The sequence below is a fragment of the Balaenoptera borealis genome (assembly GCF_965194805.1).
Source record: "Balaenoptera borealis genome assembly, chromosome: 11".
NCBI lineage: Eukaryota > Metazoa > Chordata > Mammalia > Artiodactyla > Balaenopteridae > Balaenoptera > Balaenoptera borealis.
Window position 1 is genome coordinate 48,669,104 of NC_138868.1, and position 20,606 is coordinate 48,689,709.

At 48.9% G+C, this 20,606-nt stretch overlaps 1 protein-coding gene across 31 annotated transcripts in view; it reads right to left on the bottom strand.

Moving 5' to 3' along the window:
• Positions 1 to 20,606, bottom strand: part of PPFIBP2 (PPFIA binding protein 2) — a 152,143-nt gene that overhangs the window by 86,043 nt on the left and 45,494 nt on the right. For 25 of the 31 annotated variants that reach the window (XR_014231394.1, XR_014231395.1, XR_014231396.1 and 22 more), the window contains exon 3: positions 15,423 to 15,637. The exons of 1 other annotated variant lie outside the window; for it this stretch is intronic. Coding sequence is in view for 20 of the 30 variants with exons in the window: in XM_082341437.1 (XP_082197563.1) it covers positions 15,423 to 15,637 (215 nt within the window). In the remaining 10 variants the exon portion in view is untranslated. Of the gene's footprint in view, positions 1 to 1,400; positions 1,636 to 1,863; positions 1,992 to 15,422; positions 15,638 to 20,606 lie in introns of those variants that run through there. 5 more of the 31 variants (XM_082341449.1, XM_082341456.1, XM_082341450.1 and 2 more) reach the window with 5 other exon arrangements.

Sequence of the window (20,606 nt, forward strand, 5' to 3'; positions counted from 1 at the left end):
AATTTGGTTCATTTGCCTCACTTTTCGTGACACAGCTTACCATACACCATATCACAGCTAGAGTAATTTTCATAAAATACAAATTAGATCCCCCAACGTATCTCATGCCACTTCCCTGCTACAAGTTTCCCATTATACAAACGATATCACCCACAACCCTTATGGTGGCCTTCTCCATCCTGTGTGATCTGGAACCCACCCACAGCTCCCGACCATCACCGAGCTCAGACGTGTTCTTCACCCTATTTTCCACCTGACTCACTCCTACTTCTCCTTCAGTTTTCAATGAAGTGTTACTTCGTCAAAGAGGGCCCCTGACCACTCCTTCTCAATCAGTAACAGCCCTTGATGACGGCTACCAAGAGTTCCTCTTCTTGGCTGTATTTATCAACTTGTAAGTTTCAGGCTTATTTCCTGGGACTGTTTAACTGCCATCTCCCAAGCAGTAGATGAGAGATCCACAAGAGCAGAGACTGGTTCTACTTTGTGCTCACCACTGGACACCCAGTACCCAGAACTCGATAAATATTTGCTGAACGAGAGGTGCAGAGGGCGCACACAAAAGCAGGCCCAGGTTTGGGGCGCTGGGGTCGGGGACCTTCCGAGCTGGACACTTCCTGGCCCTCCTGTTCTTCTACAGTTACAATGTCAGATCTCTTATCTGGCAGCTGCTTTTGCCCTTCCTGCCTCTGAAAACATTCAGCCTCAGTGTGAAAACAGATGGATACCCATCTTTGCAGCTCAAAGACGGTGACAAAAGAAGAGCGAGCCTGGGGGCTGCTGTGAGTGTGGACGCTACTCCAGCCCCCAGCACGCACCCACTGCTGCTCACCCCACACTCTCACGCTCACCCCCTACAGAGTCGGCAGGAACAGCTTGCAACGCCAGCCCTCAGGCTCTGAGAAACACGCAGAAGAGGACTTCCGAGAGCCTCCCCCCCGCCCCCTGCAAACGCAGCAGCTCCTTCGGCTGACAGCAGACCGACTAATCTCCACACCAGATAACTTCCTAGCAGAGGAGAAGCCCAACAACTTCTGAATCCAGTGCGTTTGAAAGGCAGCGGCTTCTCCTCCGCATCCTCACACCAAAAAGTGGTGGGCACCTTCTTCTGGTCACGGTGTTTGGAGCCTCCAACTGTTCACGTGCCAAAGTTAAAATAACGATCTTTCCTCACTTCATTCTTGCCTTTCTGCACAGAGGCTCATTCACTAGAATGTCAGAGGAGAAACAAAGACAGCTGTCTGTTTTCTCCCCTAGTGTCTATAATTAGATTCTCATGGAGAACGTGGCCACCACGGGGCTTCGCCGGACAAACACCTCCCCCCTCCACACACACACACACAGTGTCTCTCCCCTCACTCATCTCCACGCAGACCCAGACAAAGCAGCCACTCACTTACCCTCTTCAGCCACGCGAAATGCTTGTAAACATCAATGTCCCCATCCATGCTGGGCACCCATGTCAGCAGTTAGATTCCTTGGATGAAAAAGCCCTTTTTCTGGCCAGAGACCAAATTCTCTCCTCTTCCTTGCTTCTGCCCCCTCCCCCTCAGGAACGTCAAGCTGTGTTCAAATTTCCCCACGTCCCTGGCCTGCGTCCGGCAGCCTTTCCCTAAACAGTTTCAGAGACACAGTGGCTCAGACCAGACCGTGCTGCTCCTGTATCCACCTCCCACGCCCCCCCACCCCACCCCCCGGACACACACAGGCATTAGCTCTGGGACACAGAGCCTGCAGAGCAGGGGAACCTAGCAGAAGGGGGGGGAGGGGGGAGACAGACTTGGACAGGAATTGTAAACACACACACACACACACACACACACACACACACACACAGGGGAACATTCTTTTCGGTGATAATACCAGAGCCTGCCAGAGGGAAACAGTCCTGAAGAAAATTCCTCGTCTGGCTTCCCCCTTCTGGAGTGGCTGGAACTCATTAGGGAGAGACCCCGGTTTCCTGTCTCAGCTCCACTCTGCATTTACCCACAGGCTCCCAGCTGCTCTCAGTTTATTTGGGACTGGGGAGAAGACTAAAAATAAGCGCTGCTCTTGGAGGAATTGCTGGTTCCCACACACAGCCTGACTCCCACCCAGCGGCCCACGCCCACCCCTTTTCCTCCAGGCTGGTGTCGGGCTGTGCCCTGAGGGAAGCCAGTCGTTTCCAAATAAGAACAAACTCAGAACCAGCTCCAGTCTGGGTTCTTGGCCCTGCTGGGGGTTGCCGTCCTGGGCACTGGGGGCACCGCCCGGTGCTGCAGCCTTGGAGGACTCTGCTGCCAGCCATCACCACAGGGCTCCCCGGGGCCACATTCTGCACGGGAACAGACGGGGCAGAGCTTCTGTCAAGTGCCTGCCACGCTGGCTGTCCCCCAGCCCAGACTAGCTGCTTCACAAGCCAGGTGAGGCCACCTCACGTGTGTCCGTGAGATCTAGGGAGCACTCTGGGTGGGAGCCTTGGGAAGGAAACAGGCTGAGGAGACAGGGAGCTGCATCTGCCTTCTTACTGGCAGGTCACATGCTGGCTTGCCAGGGTGGTCTGTCCAGCATTCCCCACAGGCTGCCCCCCACTTCCTCACATTCCCACCTCCTCTGAGAGCTCCCCTAAAAACAGGTTTTCTCCCTTGCCCAGCCCTCAACGTGTGGCCCTCAGCTATGACTGGTTATGAAAGCAGTCTTTGATGTGGGTGCAATGGGAACTGTGGTTACATGCAAGGCCTCTGAGCTCTGCTGCCCGAAATGACTTGCAGACACACATCTTGTGACTGCGTGGGCCTTCCCGGCGCCCTTGGGGGTCACCAGGGGGTTTCCTGGCGCTCCCACCTGAAGAGAGGGCTCTGCCAGGTGTTGGCATGCTGCTGAGCACGGCATCTACGCTGTCCACAGCCCAGAAGCAGGGCCCGAGGACAAGGCAGAAAACACACACAGTCCCCGGCAGGCTGGCCCAGTCCACACAGAACACAGAGGCGGCAGGAGGAGGGCTGTGGCCAGCAGCTGGCAGGAGGGGAGGAGTAAATTCCTGGAGGCACACCCAGATCAGAGGCCAGAAAGGAAAAGCAGGCTCAGCTGCCCATGCCCTGAGCTCTAGAGCCTTCTTCTGGCCTCTGGCCCAGTTCCAGAGTGCAGCCCGGGCCTCACCTACCAAGGTTCCCTGCCCAGAACTAGGATAGGATGTGTTAGTCAAGGTCTCTAAGGCTGCAGGGGTGGGTAGGCCGTTTTACCTTTTTCTGTCTAAAAACCTGGGAAAGTCAAGTGAAGAATTCATTTGGTCAACACACGTTTGCCCAGCATCCAAGGCAACTGAAACCAACCTCTTGCCCTGGGCAAAGAACTTCCACACGGTACGTGATAAAGGTGTTCCTGGGGCTCCGGGGAGGAAGAGGCAAGACAGCTGACTTGGGGGCTGTATGGGGAGAGGCCTGCCCACCCTTGGAGGGGGGGATCAGTGTCCTCTGGTAGGTTCTGGTGTGAGAGGAGGAAAGAGGGGACCAGGCGGCACCATGGCAGCCTCCCAGCCTCGCTGACCCCGACCTGCCTCTGGGGAAGCTGGCTTCCGGGCACCCACCCCCCTCCCCGTGTCACCACCTGCCCTGCGGCACTGAACCACACCTGTTTACACGTCTGTCCGCTTCACCAGACGGGAGCACATGTGTGAGCCCTGATTCACGGCTCTGATTTCTACGCCTAGCGCGATTCCTAGCACACGGTAAGAACCTGAACGTTCTCCGCGTGAAAGAGTGAGGCTCAAATGGTGAGACTGGAAAGATAAGCCTGAAACTCTATGTGGAGAAAACGGGTTTCCCCAGGGTAAAGATGCTCGACTCAGAGAGGAAAAGACAGAGCCAGCTTCATCTATTAGCTCAACTCATGTGTGATGAATGGGGGTGGGAAGTGAGAAGGGGAGAAAGGGAAAGGAGAGGAAGGAGGGAGGGAGGGAGGGAATCCAGACAAGCTGCAGCTAAATTCTTGACATATTTTTTACAGTATCCTCAAGTAGCAATTCTTACCTCAGTCTTTTTTTTTTGAAACCCCAAAGTATACTGCACTTTAACTCAGAATCCACAAAATAGCACTCCAAAGGCCTAGAAGCAAACCCATGGCTGCAGCCCCTCACTCAGAAGGCCATCCCAGCCAGGGGCTCCTCACCGTAGGCCACAGAGGGGCTTCGGAGGATCAGACAGGCCCTTGAGTACATTCATAAAATGTATATAAAGCACTATTTGGTAGGAATAAATCACTATTTCTCTGAAATAGTTTTCATCAGGTCATCAAAATGATCCATGACTCCCAAAAGATTGAAAGCCTGGGTTTTATCTGGTCTAAGTAATTACTCAGAAAGATTTAGGCTGCCCTTATTAAGGCAGGATGGGGGTGGTCCTACTTCTATAGTACAGCCCTGTGAGGTAGAGTCTCAGGGACTCCCTGGATCCATCACTAAAGAGAGATGTTTTCAGGAACCACATACGGTACATCAATAGGAGTCATTACAGTGACCCTATGGCCCTCGGAGCCTTCCCAAAAGCAACTCACATCGACCAGACTCAACTTACATCGACCAGACTCAACTCACTATTGTCTGGAACAGGAAGCAGCCAGCTGAGGGCAAAGGGCAGGCAACTGAGCATTTGGGGAGCAAAAGCACAGCTAAGAGGCCACAGTGGTCAGGGGAACTCATATAGACTGCCCTCCTCCTCATCCCTGGGTCCAGGAGGGGAACCCAAGAAAGTCACTTATCTGGCCGGAATCCCATGTATGCGTGGGAATGACTGGGGATGGAGTTCCTGAGATTTTGCTCCTCCTGCCAGCTACCAGGAGTCAGCAGCATCTAACTGGGCACAACTGTGGACCGAGAAGGGGTCACGTGCTATTCCGCTGACCTCTCACCTGCCTCCTGAGCTCCAGCTCGGCCCTGAGCCTTGGCCTCTGGGCCACGGTGACAGGTGCCAGGACGGACCTAGTAAGTCAGACAGGCTTGTGCCCTTCAACAGGTGCGCTGCACCGTGGGCCTGCCTCTTGGGAGAGGGAGGGGAGGAGAGGGAAGAGCTAGCCTGAGGACACGGCTCCTCGGGGCTGGCAAGCAAGTCCTGCTTGTGAAACAGGCATCCTGGCCACCGCAGCCCAGGTCCCCAGGGTGTCCAAGCATGAAGACCCACCTCCAAAACGAGTTAGCAGAAGGGGCGGCACACTGCCTGTAAAGGGCCAGATGGCAAATGATTTAGGCTTTGTGGGCCATATGGTTTGTGACAGTCGACTCCCATTTGTAGCGCAAAAGCAGCCACAGCCAATGTGGAAAGCAGTTGAGGGTAGCTGTGTTGCAGCAACACTTTTTTTTGTGAACGCTAAGTTTTATATCATGTTCACATCACAAAATCGTCTCCTTGTGATTTCTCAATCACTGAAAAACATAAAAATTATGCTTAGCTCACAGGGAATAAGAAATAGGCAGCAGGCCAAATACAGGCCACAGATTGCTGACCCTGGGGTGAGGAGGATGCTTCTCTATCTTTAGTGAACCACCAGGGCTAGCAGGCTTTCCTGTGAAAATGCAGACTCGGACCCAGCAGGTTGGGAACGGGGCCCGAGATCGTGCATCACGAACAAGCTTCCCAGTGATGCTCATCCTGCTGGTCTCAGGACCGTATCTGAGGGGTAAGAGGTTAGGAGGCTACTTCCGGAGGGTCTTGGAGCCCAGTCTGCCCGGAAGTATGACTCCTCTGGAGCCTCCCTACCTGCCGGCGGGCGCCTGAAAGGGAAGGAGGCCCAGCGGTGTGCTGGCGAGCCCTCTTTGCGGGCGGAGGGTTGGGGGGGTGTCCACGTGCTCAGACCTCAGGTCATGCTAACCAGGCAACATTGCCCACCATATCCCCTGGGCCTGAAGCAGGAAATTTAGTGGGGAAGGATTTATTTGCTCTTTCACCAGTGTTTGCACATTCTTGATCATTTATAAACATTGGTTCTGAGGGACTGAAACAGTCTCAAGTCTGAAAGAAGCCAGATCTCTGGAATTTAGTAAGGTACAATTTACTTGGACGGCGGGGAGAAACCCAAAATCCAGGAAAATTAAAACTGCTAAGTATGCAGTGGCTGAAGGCCCCTAGTCTGGGGTGCTGTGACAGGAAAAAAACGTATTCAAAATCCCCCAAGGTACAAGAGACTTCTCTAGGGCAGGGCCTGACAGACGCAGGGTCAGGAAATGGAGAGGCCACCCTAATTAATAGCGCACCAGCAAAAGGCACTGGAATTAAAGGTGTTTGGAGAGATCTTCTCGCCTTTGACAATGGAAGGTCAAGTCTACGCTCCCAGGACCGGTCCTCATCCCTCTTCCCCCGCCACAAACAGTGGAGGCCTCCCAGGCCTACCCTTTGTCCACTGGGTTCCAAGGAAAATAATTCTTTTTGCCAGCTGACTCAGGTACACTGTCCAGCGGCTTCATTAATGAGAGGAACTTATGTCCTCTAAGCGTTGGGAGGAGGCAGCTATTTTCTCATATAAAGCCCCTATCTTCTTCCTTGGGCTTTTAGACTTTCCAGCATTTGTCCCTGACTCCCACCTAGTGGCTTCTTCCAGTATTGCAAAGGGACAAAAGCCTCCCCACAACCAGCATACCAGCCTAGCAGGAGTCCCTTGGGAGAGAAGCACAGGAAAGAAACGCTGACACCTACAACTCTCAAGTTCACACCTATAGTGGGGAGGGCAAGAAACACGCACTGGAAATTGGCTCACATAGGCTTCACTTTTTTTTTTTTTTTTTTGAAAAACAATCACCAAATTTCCCCTTTTCCAACTTCCAGAAAGCCAAGATTTTCCTATAAAACTCCCGTCTGTAACTTTTCAAAATGAACATGTTTCCACACAAATACCCCACCCACCTCTTGCTCCTGGCCCTGAGCGGAGAACAGAGATACAGAGACGAATCGCAGGGCACGAGAAACTCAAGCTCACGGTTTATAATTCGTAAAACAGCTTCTCCCCACCTTTTTTTTTTTTTTTTTTTGTAACTCCTCTAGCTTTTCAATACGGTGAGCAGATTTGCTTCTCTGGCCCGAATGAAAGACTGCAGGCTGAATCTGGCGGGAACGTCGGGGCTTTGTTTGAGGGGCCGGGAGCTGAAGGAGCCGCCATCTGTGACACAGTGGCTGGGCTGACGACGGGGGTGGCCGTGCACCCTCCTGGGCTGGTCTTTTTGTTTCTGGAGAGACTGGTTAAGAAGGTAGCTGAGGGCACGCGAACATCTGATGGACAGACTGACAGAGGTCGTCAGCACACACCCCAGAGGGGCCTTACTTCCCCAGACCAGCCAGGCCCAGAGGAAGCTGCCGATTCAGGGCCTCCCATTTCACGGCTCCAGGGATGACCAGAGATGACGGCCTCGGCCGAGCCCCGACATGGGGCAGCTGTGCCTAGAGGGGCTCCCTAACCTGTCTACACTTTGCAAACCTAAACGTCTAGACTGAGGAAGGCAGGGGCTGGTGGCTACCAGGGGGCCGCTCTGTAGCCTTTAAACCGCAGGACTGGAATGCGTGTCCGGATCCTGCAGACGGGCTGTCAGACCAGCTCTTATTTCCAGCAGAGAAACTGAGTCCCAGAGGAGGGAAAAGAGGTCCACCTGTGGCCACATGCGAGTGGCAGAGAGCCGGCCTTTTGCCTCATCCCACACCGCCTCACCCTGGTTTGCTCCCCTCCACCTGACCAAGCACGCTGACCAGGACACCTGCACCCTGGCTGAGGAGAGCATGGGCCCTCTGGCAGGCCACACCGACTCCAGGAACGCTGCTTCCAGAGGGCGGCACGGAGGACAGCCCCTCTGGAGGGTCTCTGCCAAGCCCCCCCCCCCGCCCTGGAGCCCGGGCTCTGCCCTGACTTGCCCGCACTCCGCTGCTGCTGGGCTTACCTCCCTTTCTTCAGGCTTCACCTTCAGCCCCCGAGGCCTCAGGTCTTCACCAAAAATCTCCCTGACCCACATCCGAAGTAATGAAACAGTGGAACAGACTGATACCTTGCAGATGACGAATGCGTGTGCCCAACTATTAGAGAAGGCCCCAGAGCTGCTCCATCTGGAGACCCTGCCGGCTCTGGTATCACTCGGGCATCTCCCAGGAACCTGGGTCACCTGCCCGCTCCGCTCCCCCCCCCCCCCAGCTGGCTGTTTCCCCAGCCCTGCAGGGCCCACTGGAAGCTGGCTGACCAGCCCTTTACGGGTGCCACTCTCCCTGAGGGCTTCATCCCCCAGGTCACCACAGGCCTAGGAGGCAGCTGCAGGGAGAGGAACGAGGTGGCCCCTTTCTGGAACTCGGCTCCATTCCCATCACAGCAGAGATGCTGCAGCCTTCCAGCCTGGGCCTCAGCTTCATCCTCTACGAGTCCTGACCCTGAGCTCGGCCCTGTCTGCCAACCATGAAAGAGGCTCACACTCTTCTGCTATCACAGGACAGCCTCACTGATGCGTCTCTGCAGGCCAGGCTCCGTGATCCCTGCTCGCCTTGGTCTCCAGGAACCTTTCCTATGCAAGAGCCCCATCCGAAGCGCCTTGGCACTCCACCAACTTTCTGAGGCTATGCCCAGAGTTCGGATACTGAAACTGTGCCCCATAGAGTTAACAGAAGCTGATAATAGAAATTACTGAACTTGTCTTATAGAACAACAGATAAGGGAACAGCTTGCTAAAACCCCTTTGCTTGTAAATTGCCTTCATTAAGTTCACTTGTTCTTTTCTTTCCTTCTTTCTGTTTTCCTCCCTTTAATTGCATACCGTCCCAGCTTCACGCAGCCCAGCTGTTTTACAGGAACTTGGAGTCAGCTCCTGCCCAGTGTGAGCCGGCCAGGGACCGGTTGGCACCACCCTAAAACTGGGCCTGCGCAGATGTCTAATGAATGGCCTTCTGACATCAAAGGACTGGAAAACTCCACCCTCAGATGACGCTAAGGGCCTCCATCTGGAATACGCAGAAGCATTAACCCAGATGCACCTGTGCAGAACACCGATTTCCTCACTTTTTCCCTACTTCCAATCACCTCTGCCCTAAGACCACCTTCTTATCCCATAAACACTCCAACCCCCTCGCCTTCAGCGAGGTGGATCTGAGACATATTCTCCTGTCTTCTCACTTGGCTGCCCTGTGAATAAACTCTTGGCTGTAAACCACAGCATCTCAGCATTTGGCCTGCTGTGCATCAGGCAAACAGACCTGGATGGGTAACAGTTCTGCTCCTAGAACAGGGGGATCCAGGCCCTTTGTTCCTTTCTTCATTGAAGTCCCAGAGGGACCCCAGCTTAGAGAGCCCCGCACATACCCTTCCAGGCCTGAAGCCCACCTTTCCTCATTCTGTTAGGGGCCAAGGAAGGGAGGGCCCTGTTTTAGGCCCCAAAGCTCTGGGAACTTGCCCACCACCGAGCACCGCTGAATCCTGGGCAGTTCTGTCCCATTGACACTTGTGTCTTTAGGATGAGCCTGGCTTGTTTATAACTATTCCCAGGCCGAGAATCCCTGCTGCTGCCAGCCAGTCTGTGTCCAGCCCTGCCAGCACCCAGCAAGGAGGAACCAGCCCCACTATAAAGAAACAGCTGCCCACACACGGGCTTTCTGACCACAATGCACTAGGGACCACAGCTCCCTCACCGTTTAAGACATAAGGGCGGGGGCCCAGGACTAGTCCGCTATGTGTTCAAACCGCCAACCGCTTCCCCACATCCACTGCGGCCTCTTCAGCAGCCCCTATTTCTGTGTGCTACAGCTGCCAGTATCTGTGACTGAAGATCCCAGGTATAGTTACTGTTGAACGGTAACAGGAGACCACGATTCCTACCCTCTCACCCCAGCTAATAATTGGCCCTTGGGTGGAGACCTGACCCAAGGGCAGCTAATCCAATGCAACAACTTCTAGAAAAATCTCTCCAAGGCAAGCATTCCCCCAACCATTGTAAAGACCCCGAAACAAATCTGCAAATCTGAATGCAAGCTGTTTTCTGCAATGCATCTTGCAAAACCAACCACAGCTGAGCATAAACGACAATCTTTAATTTCTGTTTCTTTTGCAATTAACATTTCTTCATAGACCCGGAGCGCTTGGCTCAAAAATTATGAGTTAAGCCAATGAGATTCTTTCCTTCAGGGGTTAACACACACACACACAGAAAATGTGAAAAGAACTTGTCAGTCAACAAGAATAAAAGGCCATTTATTTCCCCCCCCCCCCGTCATGGTTCCTTCCCGACAGACGCCCCCCTCCCACTATGATCAGTAAAGGCACCAACACTGGTTCCCCAGCCTCCCTGGCAGGTAGGGTATGCACATGCAAACAAATCCTGACCATTGGGACCATATGAGGAGCTGGGGGGTTTCAGAGAAATCTTCTTCCCCAGTTTTATAAGAGGACATATTCTACCTCTGGACACAGCTGTGTGTGTGTGAGGACAGGCTGACCAGAGCTGCAGTAGCCTTCTTGCAACTGTTAGGGGACACACCTGAGGAAGAACCAACACCCTGAGGATGGTGGGAGAAAGATAAGAAAAGCTGCAGTCCTTGAGGTCATCCCAGAGCCACTGATTTAACCCTGGGACTGCCCATCCTCTGGACATCTTGTTAGTGACATTTAAAACTCCTTACTGTTTATGCCACTTTCTGAGAAAGAATCCCAACTGACAGGTGTCATAAGGCAGGGTTGGATTACGCCAGGCCAGCATATGACAAAGCAGTAACTGAGGTTTATGACGAAGGAGAACAGCACAAACACCCAAGGGACGTACAGATACCATGAATGAGAAACGAGAAGGCACAAGGACTGCCTGCCTGAGCCCTCGAGCTACCTTGTTAGCTCCAATTTTAAGTCACCTGGGATTTTTTTTTTTTGGTAATAATTCAAGCGAGTCTCTGGTTTAAAGCAGTGCTTCAAACTTTAATGTGAACACGAATCACCTGGAAATGGTTCAGTGGATGGGGCAAATTCTAACTTATTTTTCTTGAAGACAAGCTATCAAGTGATGCCAAAACTGCTGGTCCATAGACCACAATTTGTACAGCAACATCATCTAACTAAAAGTACCAACCTAAGGCAATCTAAAACCAATCTAAAGAGGAGCAGTGGGTTTCTTCACGGCCTTGGATTCTATCTCCATACAGATAAGACCTGCTATGGAATGTGTGTGCCTTGTAAAATGACTTTAGGTCTGTGAGACCTAAAATACACACAGGTGGTCTCTGTCTAGAATCAAAACCTTAAACATCCATCCCTGGTATCTTGGAATGTTTATATGAACTTTTGACCTCTCTAAAAGTACAACATTCATAGGTTGCTGATGGCCATAACTACTCCAAAAGTTTTATGAATGCAACAACTTTTAGAAAAATCTCTCCAAGGCAAGCATTCCCCCAACCATTGTAAATAGCCCCCAAAACAGATCTGCAAATCTGAATGCAAGCTGTTTTCTGCAATGCATCTTGCAAAAACCAACCACCACATCAACTACTTTGGGATCAAAAATATTTTTTAAGAACCTCTTTTGGTAAATTATAGAAGTTAGATCCATACTTCATGCCACACACTAAAAAGATTGAAGATGAATTCGAGTAAACCATGAGATACAAATCAAACTATAAACCTACTGGAGAGAGAATACAGGTGAATATTATTTGATCTGAAGTCAGCCAGGACCTTTCTAGAAAGAAAATAAGAAATTCAAACAGGAGAGACTGATAAAATTAGTTACAATCCTTTTAAAGTCTTTGCCTCAAAAAACCACCATAAATAAACAACATTTTAAAACAAAGTGACGAAAAGAAATGCCACAAAGCAAAGGGCTAGTAAAAAGTCATTTAAGAAACACACTAAAATCCTAATAGGGGTGGGGTGAGACAACACAAAATATTAACAGACCAGACTAGGGCAGGCACACCCAAGGGACTCAAGGTGATCGCTGGGGGTGTTGTGTGTGAAGAAAATATTAGAGCTATTTTCTTTTTTAAAGATTTTTTTTCCTTTTAAGTATTTTATTTATTTATTTATGGCTGTGTTGGGTCTTCGTTTCTGTGCGAGGGTTCTCTAGTTGTGGCAAGCGGGGGCCACTCTTCATTGCGGTGCGCAGGCCTGTCACTATTGCGGCCTCTCTTGTTGCGGAGCACAGGCTCCAGACGCGCAGGCTCAGTAATTGTGGCTCACGGGCCCAGCTGCTCCGCGGCATGTGGGATCTTCCCAGACCAGGGCTCGAACCCGTGTCCCCTGCATTAGCAGGCAGATTCTCAACCACTGCGCCACCAGGGAAGCCCAAGATTTTTTTTTTTTGATGGGGACCATTTTTAAAGTCTCCATTGAATTCGTTACAATATTGCTTCTGTTTTTATGTTTTGTTTTTTTGGCTGCCAGGCAAGTGGGATCTTAGCTTCCGGACCAGGGGTTGAACCTGCACCCCGTGCACTGGAAGGTTAAGTCTTAACCACTGGACCGCCAGGGAAGTCTCTAGAGCTATTTCCTTAACCCATCCTTTAAAAAGGATTTTCTATCTGGGACTATGTTTTATAAGTTACATATATTAGGACAATTCTCCATATATAAATATGTATATTTGGAGAATGAATTTTTTTCATATTGGGGTAAGAGATCAAAAGTTTGGAAACCATACAGAATATTAATAAGCTAATAAAAAAAATTTAGCCTTCCTACTAAACAAAGAAATGCAAAGATAAAATGAAGCCATTTTTCCTATGAAATTAGTAAAGCTATTTTTTCAATCTTAGTGCTTGTTGTTGATCAGGATATACCTCAAACCCTGCCAATGAAAATATAAATGAGTAAAATCTTTCTGAAAAGTGGTTTGGAAAAATGTGTCACAAGGCTTAAAGATATTAATACCTTTGATCAGAGTTGCCAGACTTAGCAAACTGTATGAAACATACTTACTAAAAATTCATTGTTTGTCTAAAATTCCAACTTAACTGAGCATTCTGTATTTTGTCTGTTTTAACTCTTATTCTTTCACGATTCTATCTGAAAATATTTCGATATAACGACAAATATTTCTAGACAAAGTCTGTGCAATGCCATATCATTAGTGAAAGATTAAAAAGAATTCAATTCAATATTAGAGAAATGGTTTCATAAATTCAGGCACATCTATACAAGGTAAAAATAGTGACTGTAAATTATGTATTTGTAGTCTTTCTTTATCCCACTTCATGCAGATATTCACGAGTTTTGCTGAAGAAATGTTCACCTGTTTCCTGCCCTGTATCTGCTAGAGATGGTACATACTGTACAGTCTACATGCACTGGCTCACCTTTCTAAAGTTTAATAAGCTTTGAGTTCTAAAATGCATGTAGACCCAAGGGTTTCAGACTGAGGAATTAAGGACCTATCATTTTCTTGAAGCTTCATAAAATTTTCTGTAAACACTACAGCCTGAGTCAGTAGTACTTAGCAAGACTGGAGGGAGGGATCGGCGCCCATGCCAGGTGTAAAGTGAGCCGGAAAGCCGCAGCTGCAAAGAGCGGTGGGCAGAAGATGGTGAGACATGACAGGGGAGAAGCCAGGATCAACATCATAAAGCTGCAAGTACGGTAACAGCCAGAGAGTTCCTCTCTAGCGAAGCAAAGGGCGGATCCTTCTGCTGCGGGAAAAAGAACTAGACTACCGAAGCCATCCCCCAGCAACTCCCAATCTGGTTAAAAGATTGAGCGGAGAAGCAGGTGGGGACTTCTGTCCGTTATCAGCACAAGTCTGAGAGGACCACCAAGAACCGCCTTCATGTGGGGGAGGGACGAGGAGGCAGCTTGCAAACCTGACCTGTAACAGGCCTACCCGAGACCCATCCAGCAACCTTCACCTTCCTCTCTGGGCATTATCGGTTGCTACTGTAACGAACTACCACAAACTTAGTGACTTGCAAAAACACAAATTCATTACCTTATAGTTCTGGAGGTCAGAAGTCTGAAATGAATCTCACTGAGCTAAAATCAAGCTGTTGGCAGGGCTGCTTTCCCTTCTGGAGGCTCCAGGGGAGAGTCCAGTTTTCCAGCTCCTGGCAGCTGCCTGCATTCTTCAGTTCTTGGCCCTTCCACCTTCAAAGCCAGCAGCAGTAACGGGCGACTCCTTCTCCCACCACATCCATCAGACACTGACTCATCTGCCGCCCCCTTCCACTTATAAGGACGCCAGTGATTACACTAGGCTCACCTGGATAATCCAGGCTGCTCTCCCTATTTTAAACTCAACTGATTAGCAACCTTAATTCCACCTGCTTCCTTCCCCTTTGCCACATACAGTAACTTATTCACAGGTTCTGGCCATTAGGATGTAGACATCTTTGGAAGGCCGTTATTCTCCCTACCTGTGGGTATGCTACAGAACTCCAGGCAGACAACCTATGTGATGAAAATGTTGAACAACACATATAATGAATATAATAAAGAATTCTTCGGTGTTCAGAGGAAGGCATGGGGATAAGACTGTATTGACAGACTCCTGAACAGGAGCACCTAGGACATCTGGGATATAACCTGTCTAATCACAAATGACTTGGCCTCCAGAAAAGAGGATCTCAACCTCCTTCCTCTGTGGTTTTCAACATCAACCTGCCCCTCCCAATTTAGTGGTCCTGTTCCTGTCATCCTATCTCTGTGCATACTTTCCAATTTTGAATCAGATCCACAGGACTCTAGCTTTAGGAGACTGCATCCCAGCTTTCATCCTCAGACTCAGCTTAGGTAATAATCACATGCTCCCTCTGGCTTCCCAGCCCCGGAATGGGTGCAATCCAGATCATTTCCAGAATGGACTAGTTCCTTGCCTTACCCATTCCCAGATATTACTAATCTTTTAAAGCTGACTGGCTGGTCTCCACAGGGAAGGAGATGGGTAACAAAAGCCATAAATTTACAGCGTTGGTTACTCATCTGCTTCCCTTAGAGGCTAGCAGGTGTGCAGGATTGATCTAGAGAGGGCAGAAGGAGAGTCAGGAAACCTGCATTCCACTCTAGGGGCAGGAAGGACTTCTAGGGCAAGGTGGTCCGAAGAGTAGGGGCAGCAATAAAGGGATGGATGAGGCAACAAGGTTCTCGTTTGTTGTAAGAAACGAGGGGCATGGTGGGTTCAGCTGAAAATAGAGACCCCAGCTAGGGATTATAACACAGCAAATTGTGCCTGTACTATCTGGGGGGAAACACCTTCCACGTTCGCTCTTCTCTGGCCCTGGATTTCCCCTTCTCAGGAGAACAACGGGAGGGCACAGGCAGGCTGACTGTGGAGCTTAAGCTGCTTGACCAGGCCCTCCCCTTCTGCTGGGAAGGACCACCGCCCACTGGGGGTTGGCCAAATCTGGACAGGAAGCACGAAGAGACTAGACAGTGCACAGATGAAGTGACAGCCCCAGGTGGTGGTGGCATGCCAGGGGCTCGCTGACCGTGTTCCCCACCCAGGCCATGGGCCTACTCACCAAGCTCTCCTCGAACCACCCCTTTATGTAGGCAGCTGTGGGGCCTGGGATCTGGCTCAGGAGGGCTGCTCTCTCCTGAGAATGCTCCAGCATCTCCAGGGCCAGCCTCAAGTCCTCGACGAGACGCAGCACCGGGAAGGGGTTCACGTAGGAAGCCGCGGAGGCCAGTCCAGGCTCACAGGTGTCATCGCTAATATCTACCCCTGTGTTAGTGCCTGGAACAAGAGAGAGGCGGGAACCTTGGTAAGAAGGGTGGACGCCACGGGCAAGGAACTGATAAACAGCAAAGTTAGTGAAAGGGGAGAGGAAAGGGATGGATAAGAAGCCTAGAGGAACCACTTCTGCCTCAGCAGAATCACCCACAAAGTGAGCTTTGCAGAAATCACCTTTCATCCTGGGTTGGGCATGAGAGAGGCAGATGACTGCGCCCATTGGGACCGGCCTAGGGAAGCTCACACTTTCAGACAACTGGGAAAGCACAGCTAGACCTCACCCACGACCAAGGACATGTGTGCTAAAATGGTGAGATGCCAGTCTTCAGCTCTGAGATTAATAAATTTGTCCTCTTTTAAGTTAATGTGGTAGACTGCACAGATGGCCACCAAAAATCCATCCCATCCTTGTGTGGGCATTCCACTCCCCTCATCCTGAGGCGGATGCTGACTCTGGGCTGGTCTCGTGACTTGCTCTGACCAACAGGATGCAGAGGAAGGGATGCTGTGTGGGGTCTGGTGAGGTGGAGTGAATCGAAATATTTCTAGATCTTTCCAGTTGGGAGATTCTATACCCTCTGACACACTCACACTTTTGACTTGTATTTATTGCTGTGTGTATCCATATCTCATCTCCCTTTACGGACTGTGAAGTCTCTGAGGGCAGAGCCCCTGTCATAGTTAGCTAACATAGTTATCATGCCCCCTGACCAGCAGATGGTGAGGGGGAATTGGTCTGAATGTCTGTACATATGCTTGGATGAATAGCCAAGAGGAAGAGTACCTGGATTTCTCCAGAGATCTGGGATACTGGGTCATCTTTTTCTAAATTGGTATGTCCCCAATAGGACTGTTTTTGCCTTTCTAAACCCCACCATTAAAAAAAAAAAAGTTTTCTTTGCATAATATGTACAGTGATATATTTTTCAAACCAAAACTGTGGCAACAGAGTCTAACAAAGGATTCCTGTGCTTCTTTCATCAGTAAGAAACACTTTAGAAAATATGGTTCATAGTGGAATTTCTAGGGCATTTGGATTGTTTATAAAACCAACAGAATAAAATATTTGAAATCAGGACTCTTGCTGGAAAATGTGGGCTGTAGGGCTACCACATTCACGGTTACACTGCAGGCCTGACGTCTAATTCCAGGTTCCTCTACTCTTTTAAAAGCCAGCTTCCTACTTGCCATGGCAGTCTTTGGAATGAGAAATGCACACAGAAGGAAACAATTACTATTTGATTGCCGGTTTGCTTTCTGAAAGGGCAGGATAGAGGGAATCGTGGATCACAATCCACAAACAAGTCCATGGCTCTGGGGAGCTAGGAAACGGCCCTGTTACCCACACTCTGATGTGTGCTCAGCACTTTCTGGCTCCTGCAAATACAATTTAGAGTTGACTAGGAGAGGCCACAGCCAACAACTTCAGGAAAGAAAATGAACAGAAGCAGGGCAAGACCTCCCAATCTCCAAACAAATGCTAAGTAATCCCTCTCCATCCCGGACACACTTCAACACACACACACACACATTTATAAATGTAGGATAAGTCAGGCCAGGAGTAGGTGGGAAGACTGAGATTTTCATTCACTTTATATCACTCTGTGGCCTTACACAAGTTCCTTCCATTCTCTGGGCCCCTCCCTGCCCTAAAACCTTGGGATTCTTCCTTACTATTCAAATATTGTGCATGTGTGTAAATGTGTATGAGTACATGTGTATCTGTGTCTATTTTTCCATATGTATACACACGTAAAAGACTTTAATTTCTATTTCTTTGCAATTTCATCAACACACAGGCTCAGAAAATGGTCCAGAATGGTGAAACTCCTAAGGCCCAGCATTAGCAAAGGCAACAATCACCCAGGGAATTCCCTGGTGGTCCAGTGGTTAGGACTCAGAGCTTTCACTGCTGTGACCTGGGTTCGATGCCGGGTCGGGGAACTAAGATCCCACAAGCCTCATGGCGCGACCGAAATAACAACAAAAAAACAATCACACAACAAAAAAACAATCACCCAGAAGACTCAGTTCCATACTCCACACACATTCCCTACAGATCATCAGTTCCTATGGAAAAACTACAATCACAGAGGAAAATACATCAGAATAGGACTATCAGATGCAACAAATAAGAAAATGCATGCCTTGATATCTGGATTTAACAAAACAATACAAAAGAGACAATAACATAAGGCAAGGTGTTGACCCTTAAATTACGTCTCAGAAAACAGCAGGCTCACCTCATGTTCAAAGCCCGAATAAAGTTTCTCTTTGGGGGCAATCTCAATTACTTTATCTTGAACAACAACGCACTCTTTAGGGAAGATAGATTAGCACAAGGGACTTCAATTTTACATACAGACTGAAATCACTTTGGGAGTTTTACAAACTACAGATGCCAGGATCCCAACCTCCAGAGGTTCTAATTTGATTGGTCTGAGGCTGACCTGGGATAACAAAAAGCTCCCCAGGTGATTCCAATGTGCAGCCTAAGTGGAAATCATTGACTAGCAAATCAACATTGATCAATGTCAAATTTTGATGTTCAGAGAGGACAACCTGAGAATTTTTATTTTAAGCGCCCAAAACCAAAATTTAATACAGATTCAGTCATTGTTAGGGGAAGGTAAGACAACATAAAATGCAAATATAGGATTTCACTGAAAGCCTTTTAATGATCGCTTTCAAAAGCAACTAAGTATGTGTGTAGTAGTAATTAGGGTTATTCAGAAACGTTTTGGTTCTCCTCTACTTAAGCTCATAGTAGGATAACACTTCTGCCCCTTGAAGTTACTCACAGCCACATGACTTCCTCTGGGCAATAAACATGAAAAGTGATATGTGTCATTTCTGCGAGAAAGTCTTTAGGAACCAGAGCACAATTCCTCATATCTCTTTCACTTGCTCTGGTCTCTGGCAACGGTGGGGAGTGAATCAGCCCGTGTCCCAAAGGGACGATGACGTGGACCAGAGCCCTAAGCAGACCCAGGGGGAACCTGTATGAGCTGCTTCAAGCTGCTGACATTTTGGGACTGTTTGTTACTGCAGCATAACTTAGCCTGTCTTCACTTACACAAAGTATATATGTTGAACAATTCAGAAATATATACATGTAGGATAAACTTCTAAAAAATGATCTTTCACTGCATGGACCACTCCACCTGCCCCAAGCCAGAGCAAGGGTAACAGGGAACCAGCATCCTCAGTGCTCTGAGCCCAATGTGCAGTCTGGTCCCACGAGGGGGTCTGAGCCAGAGAAGGGACCCCCCACCTCTCAGACACACTCACTCAGGGTTTAGCCCCAAACACAGATCTCTGGGGGGCAGGATGAGAAACGCTGACATGCTGCCCTCCCGGGAAGGCAGCCGAGCAGCTGGATGCCAGGAGCGGGGGTCCCTGTGTGCGTGGCTCCCCCAGCCTGGGGTGGGCTTCTGCCCTGCTGAGCCAGAGCGGGGAGGGAGGGCACACACCTTGGTTCAAAGACCACAGACGCCCATAGTTCTTACCAAGTTCTGGTAGATTCTATGGAATAAATGTTTCTTCAGTGAAATGGCTCAGGATCATTTCCAGAGAATGGCTATCTGCATTTTTTAAAAACTCATTTTCTCCAGCTTCACATTTGAGTGGATCTACAGAGCTCCCTTGGCTGTCATGCTGAGAGCAGGATGTCCCTGTCGCTTTATTATGCAATGAAATTTGAATTAATATTATCATGAGCCCCCCAAAGGCTAATAAACACTTGACGAAAAATGGCACAAGAAAAAAAAAAAGTGTCCCTTCCAAAGGGACCCTCCACTTGCTTCTCCTCCACCGACCACTACCCACTGTGAAGCTTTCCCTTCTTCCTTGGCAAGCACAACAGGATTTTATTACCTTACCCTGCACATCCAAACTAATAAATTCGTTATTGTTTACCTCTAATATACACTTGTTTGTATTACTCAAGGTCACAGAGACTTTCTCCTATGCTTTATTCTAAATGTTTTGTAGCTTCATATTTTGCATTTTGATTTATGATTGATCCAGAGTTAATTTTGTACAAAGTATGAGGATTAGGTCAAGGTTCTTTTTTCTTTTTTTTTTTTTAACTATGGCTATTCAATTGTTCCAACACCATTTGTTGAAAAATAAATAAAATATTTTATTTGTGGGTGTTTAAAAAAAAAAGATCCTTTATCATGCAGATGGGGGTTCTCTGGCATAAGATGAAATATCTGTTGAGAGCATCATATGTGAATTTTTAAAGTGCCGTATTTACAACAACTGAAAAGTGAAGATGATGGGCCCGAAAATGGGGGTCCCAAACCCCCAGGCCGCAGACCAGTACCGGTCCACGGCCTGTTGGGAACCGTCTGCACAACAGGAGGTGAGTGGCGGGCGAGCGAGCGAAGCTTCTTCTGCCGCTCGCCATCGCTCCCCATCGCTCCCCATCGCTCCCCATCACTCGCATTACCGCCTGAACCAGCCCACCCCCACCCCCACGCCCCGGGTCTGTGGAAAAACTGTCTTCCACGAAACGGGTCCCTGGTGCCAAAAAGGTTGGGGACCGCTGCTCTAGAACTCTGCACATCAAAAGTGCTGTGCATGTCAGCTGCACTAGCATTACCTGGGAGCTTGGTGGAAATGCAGACTCTCGGGCCCCACCTCTACATTTTATCAACATCCTCACATGCTCTTCAACTGTTCTGGGATGCTAAAATTATTCAACAAGCAGCTCTCATAATGATAAACACAGTATGTTGGAGATAAATGTAAAACGCTTGAATAAAATTATTATTAAAAATGTGCCAGTGAGATAAGAAATCCATAATTATTTTACGTAATGCTTATAAATATACAAGTAACTTAATCAATAAATTAATATTATGAGTACTTGTCTATTTGGGAGTCTATTTGGACATATATGATATGTTTTACATAATTGAAGGAAAAAAATGAGAGAAATAGAAACTTTAATGAAAGAATAAGA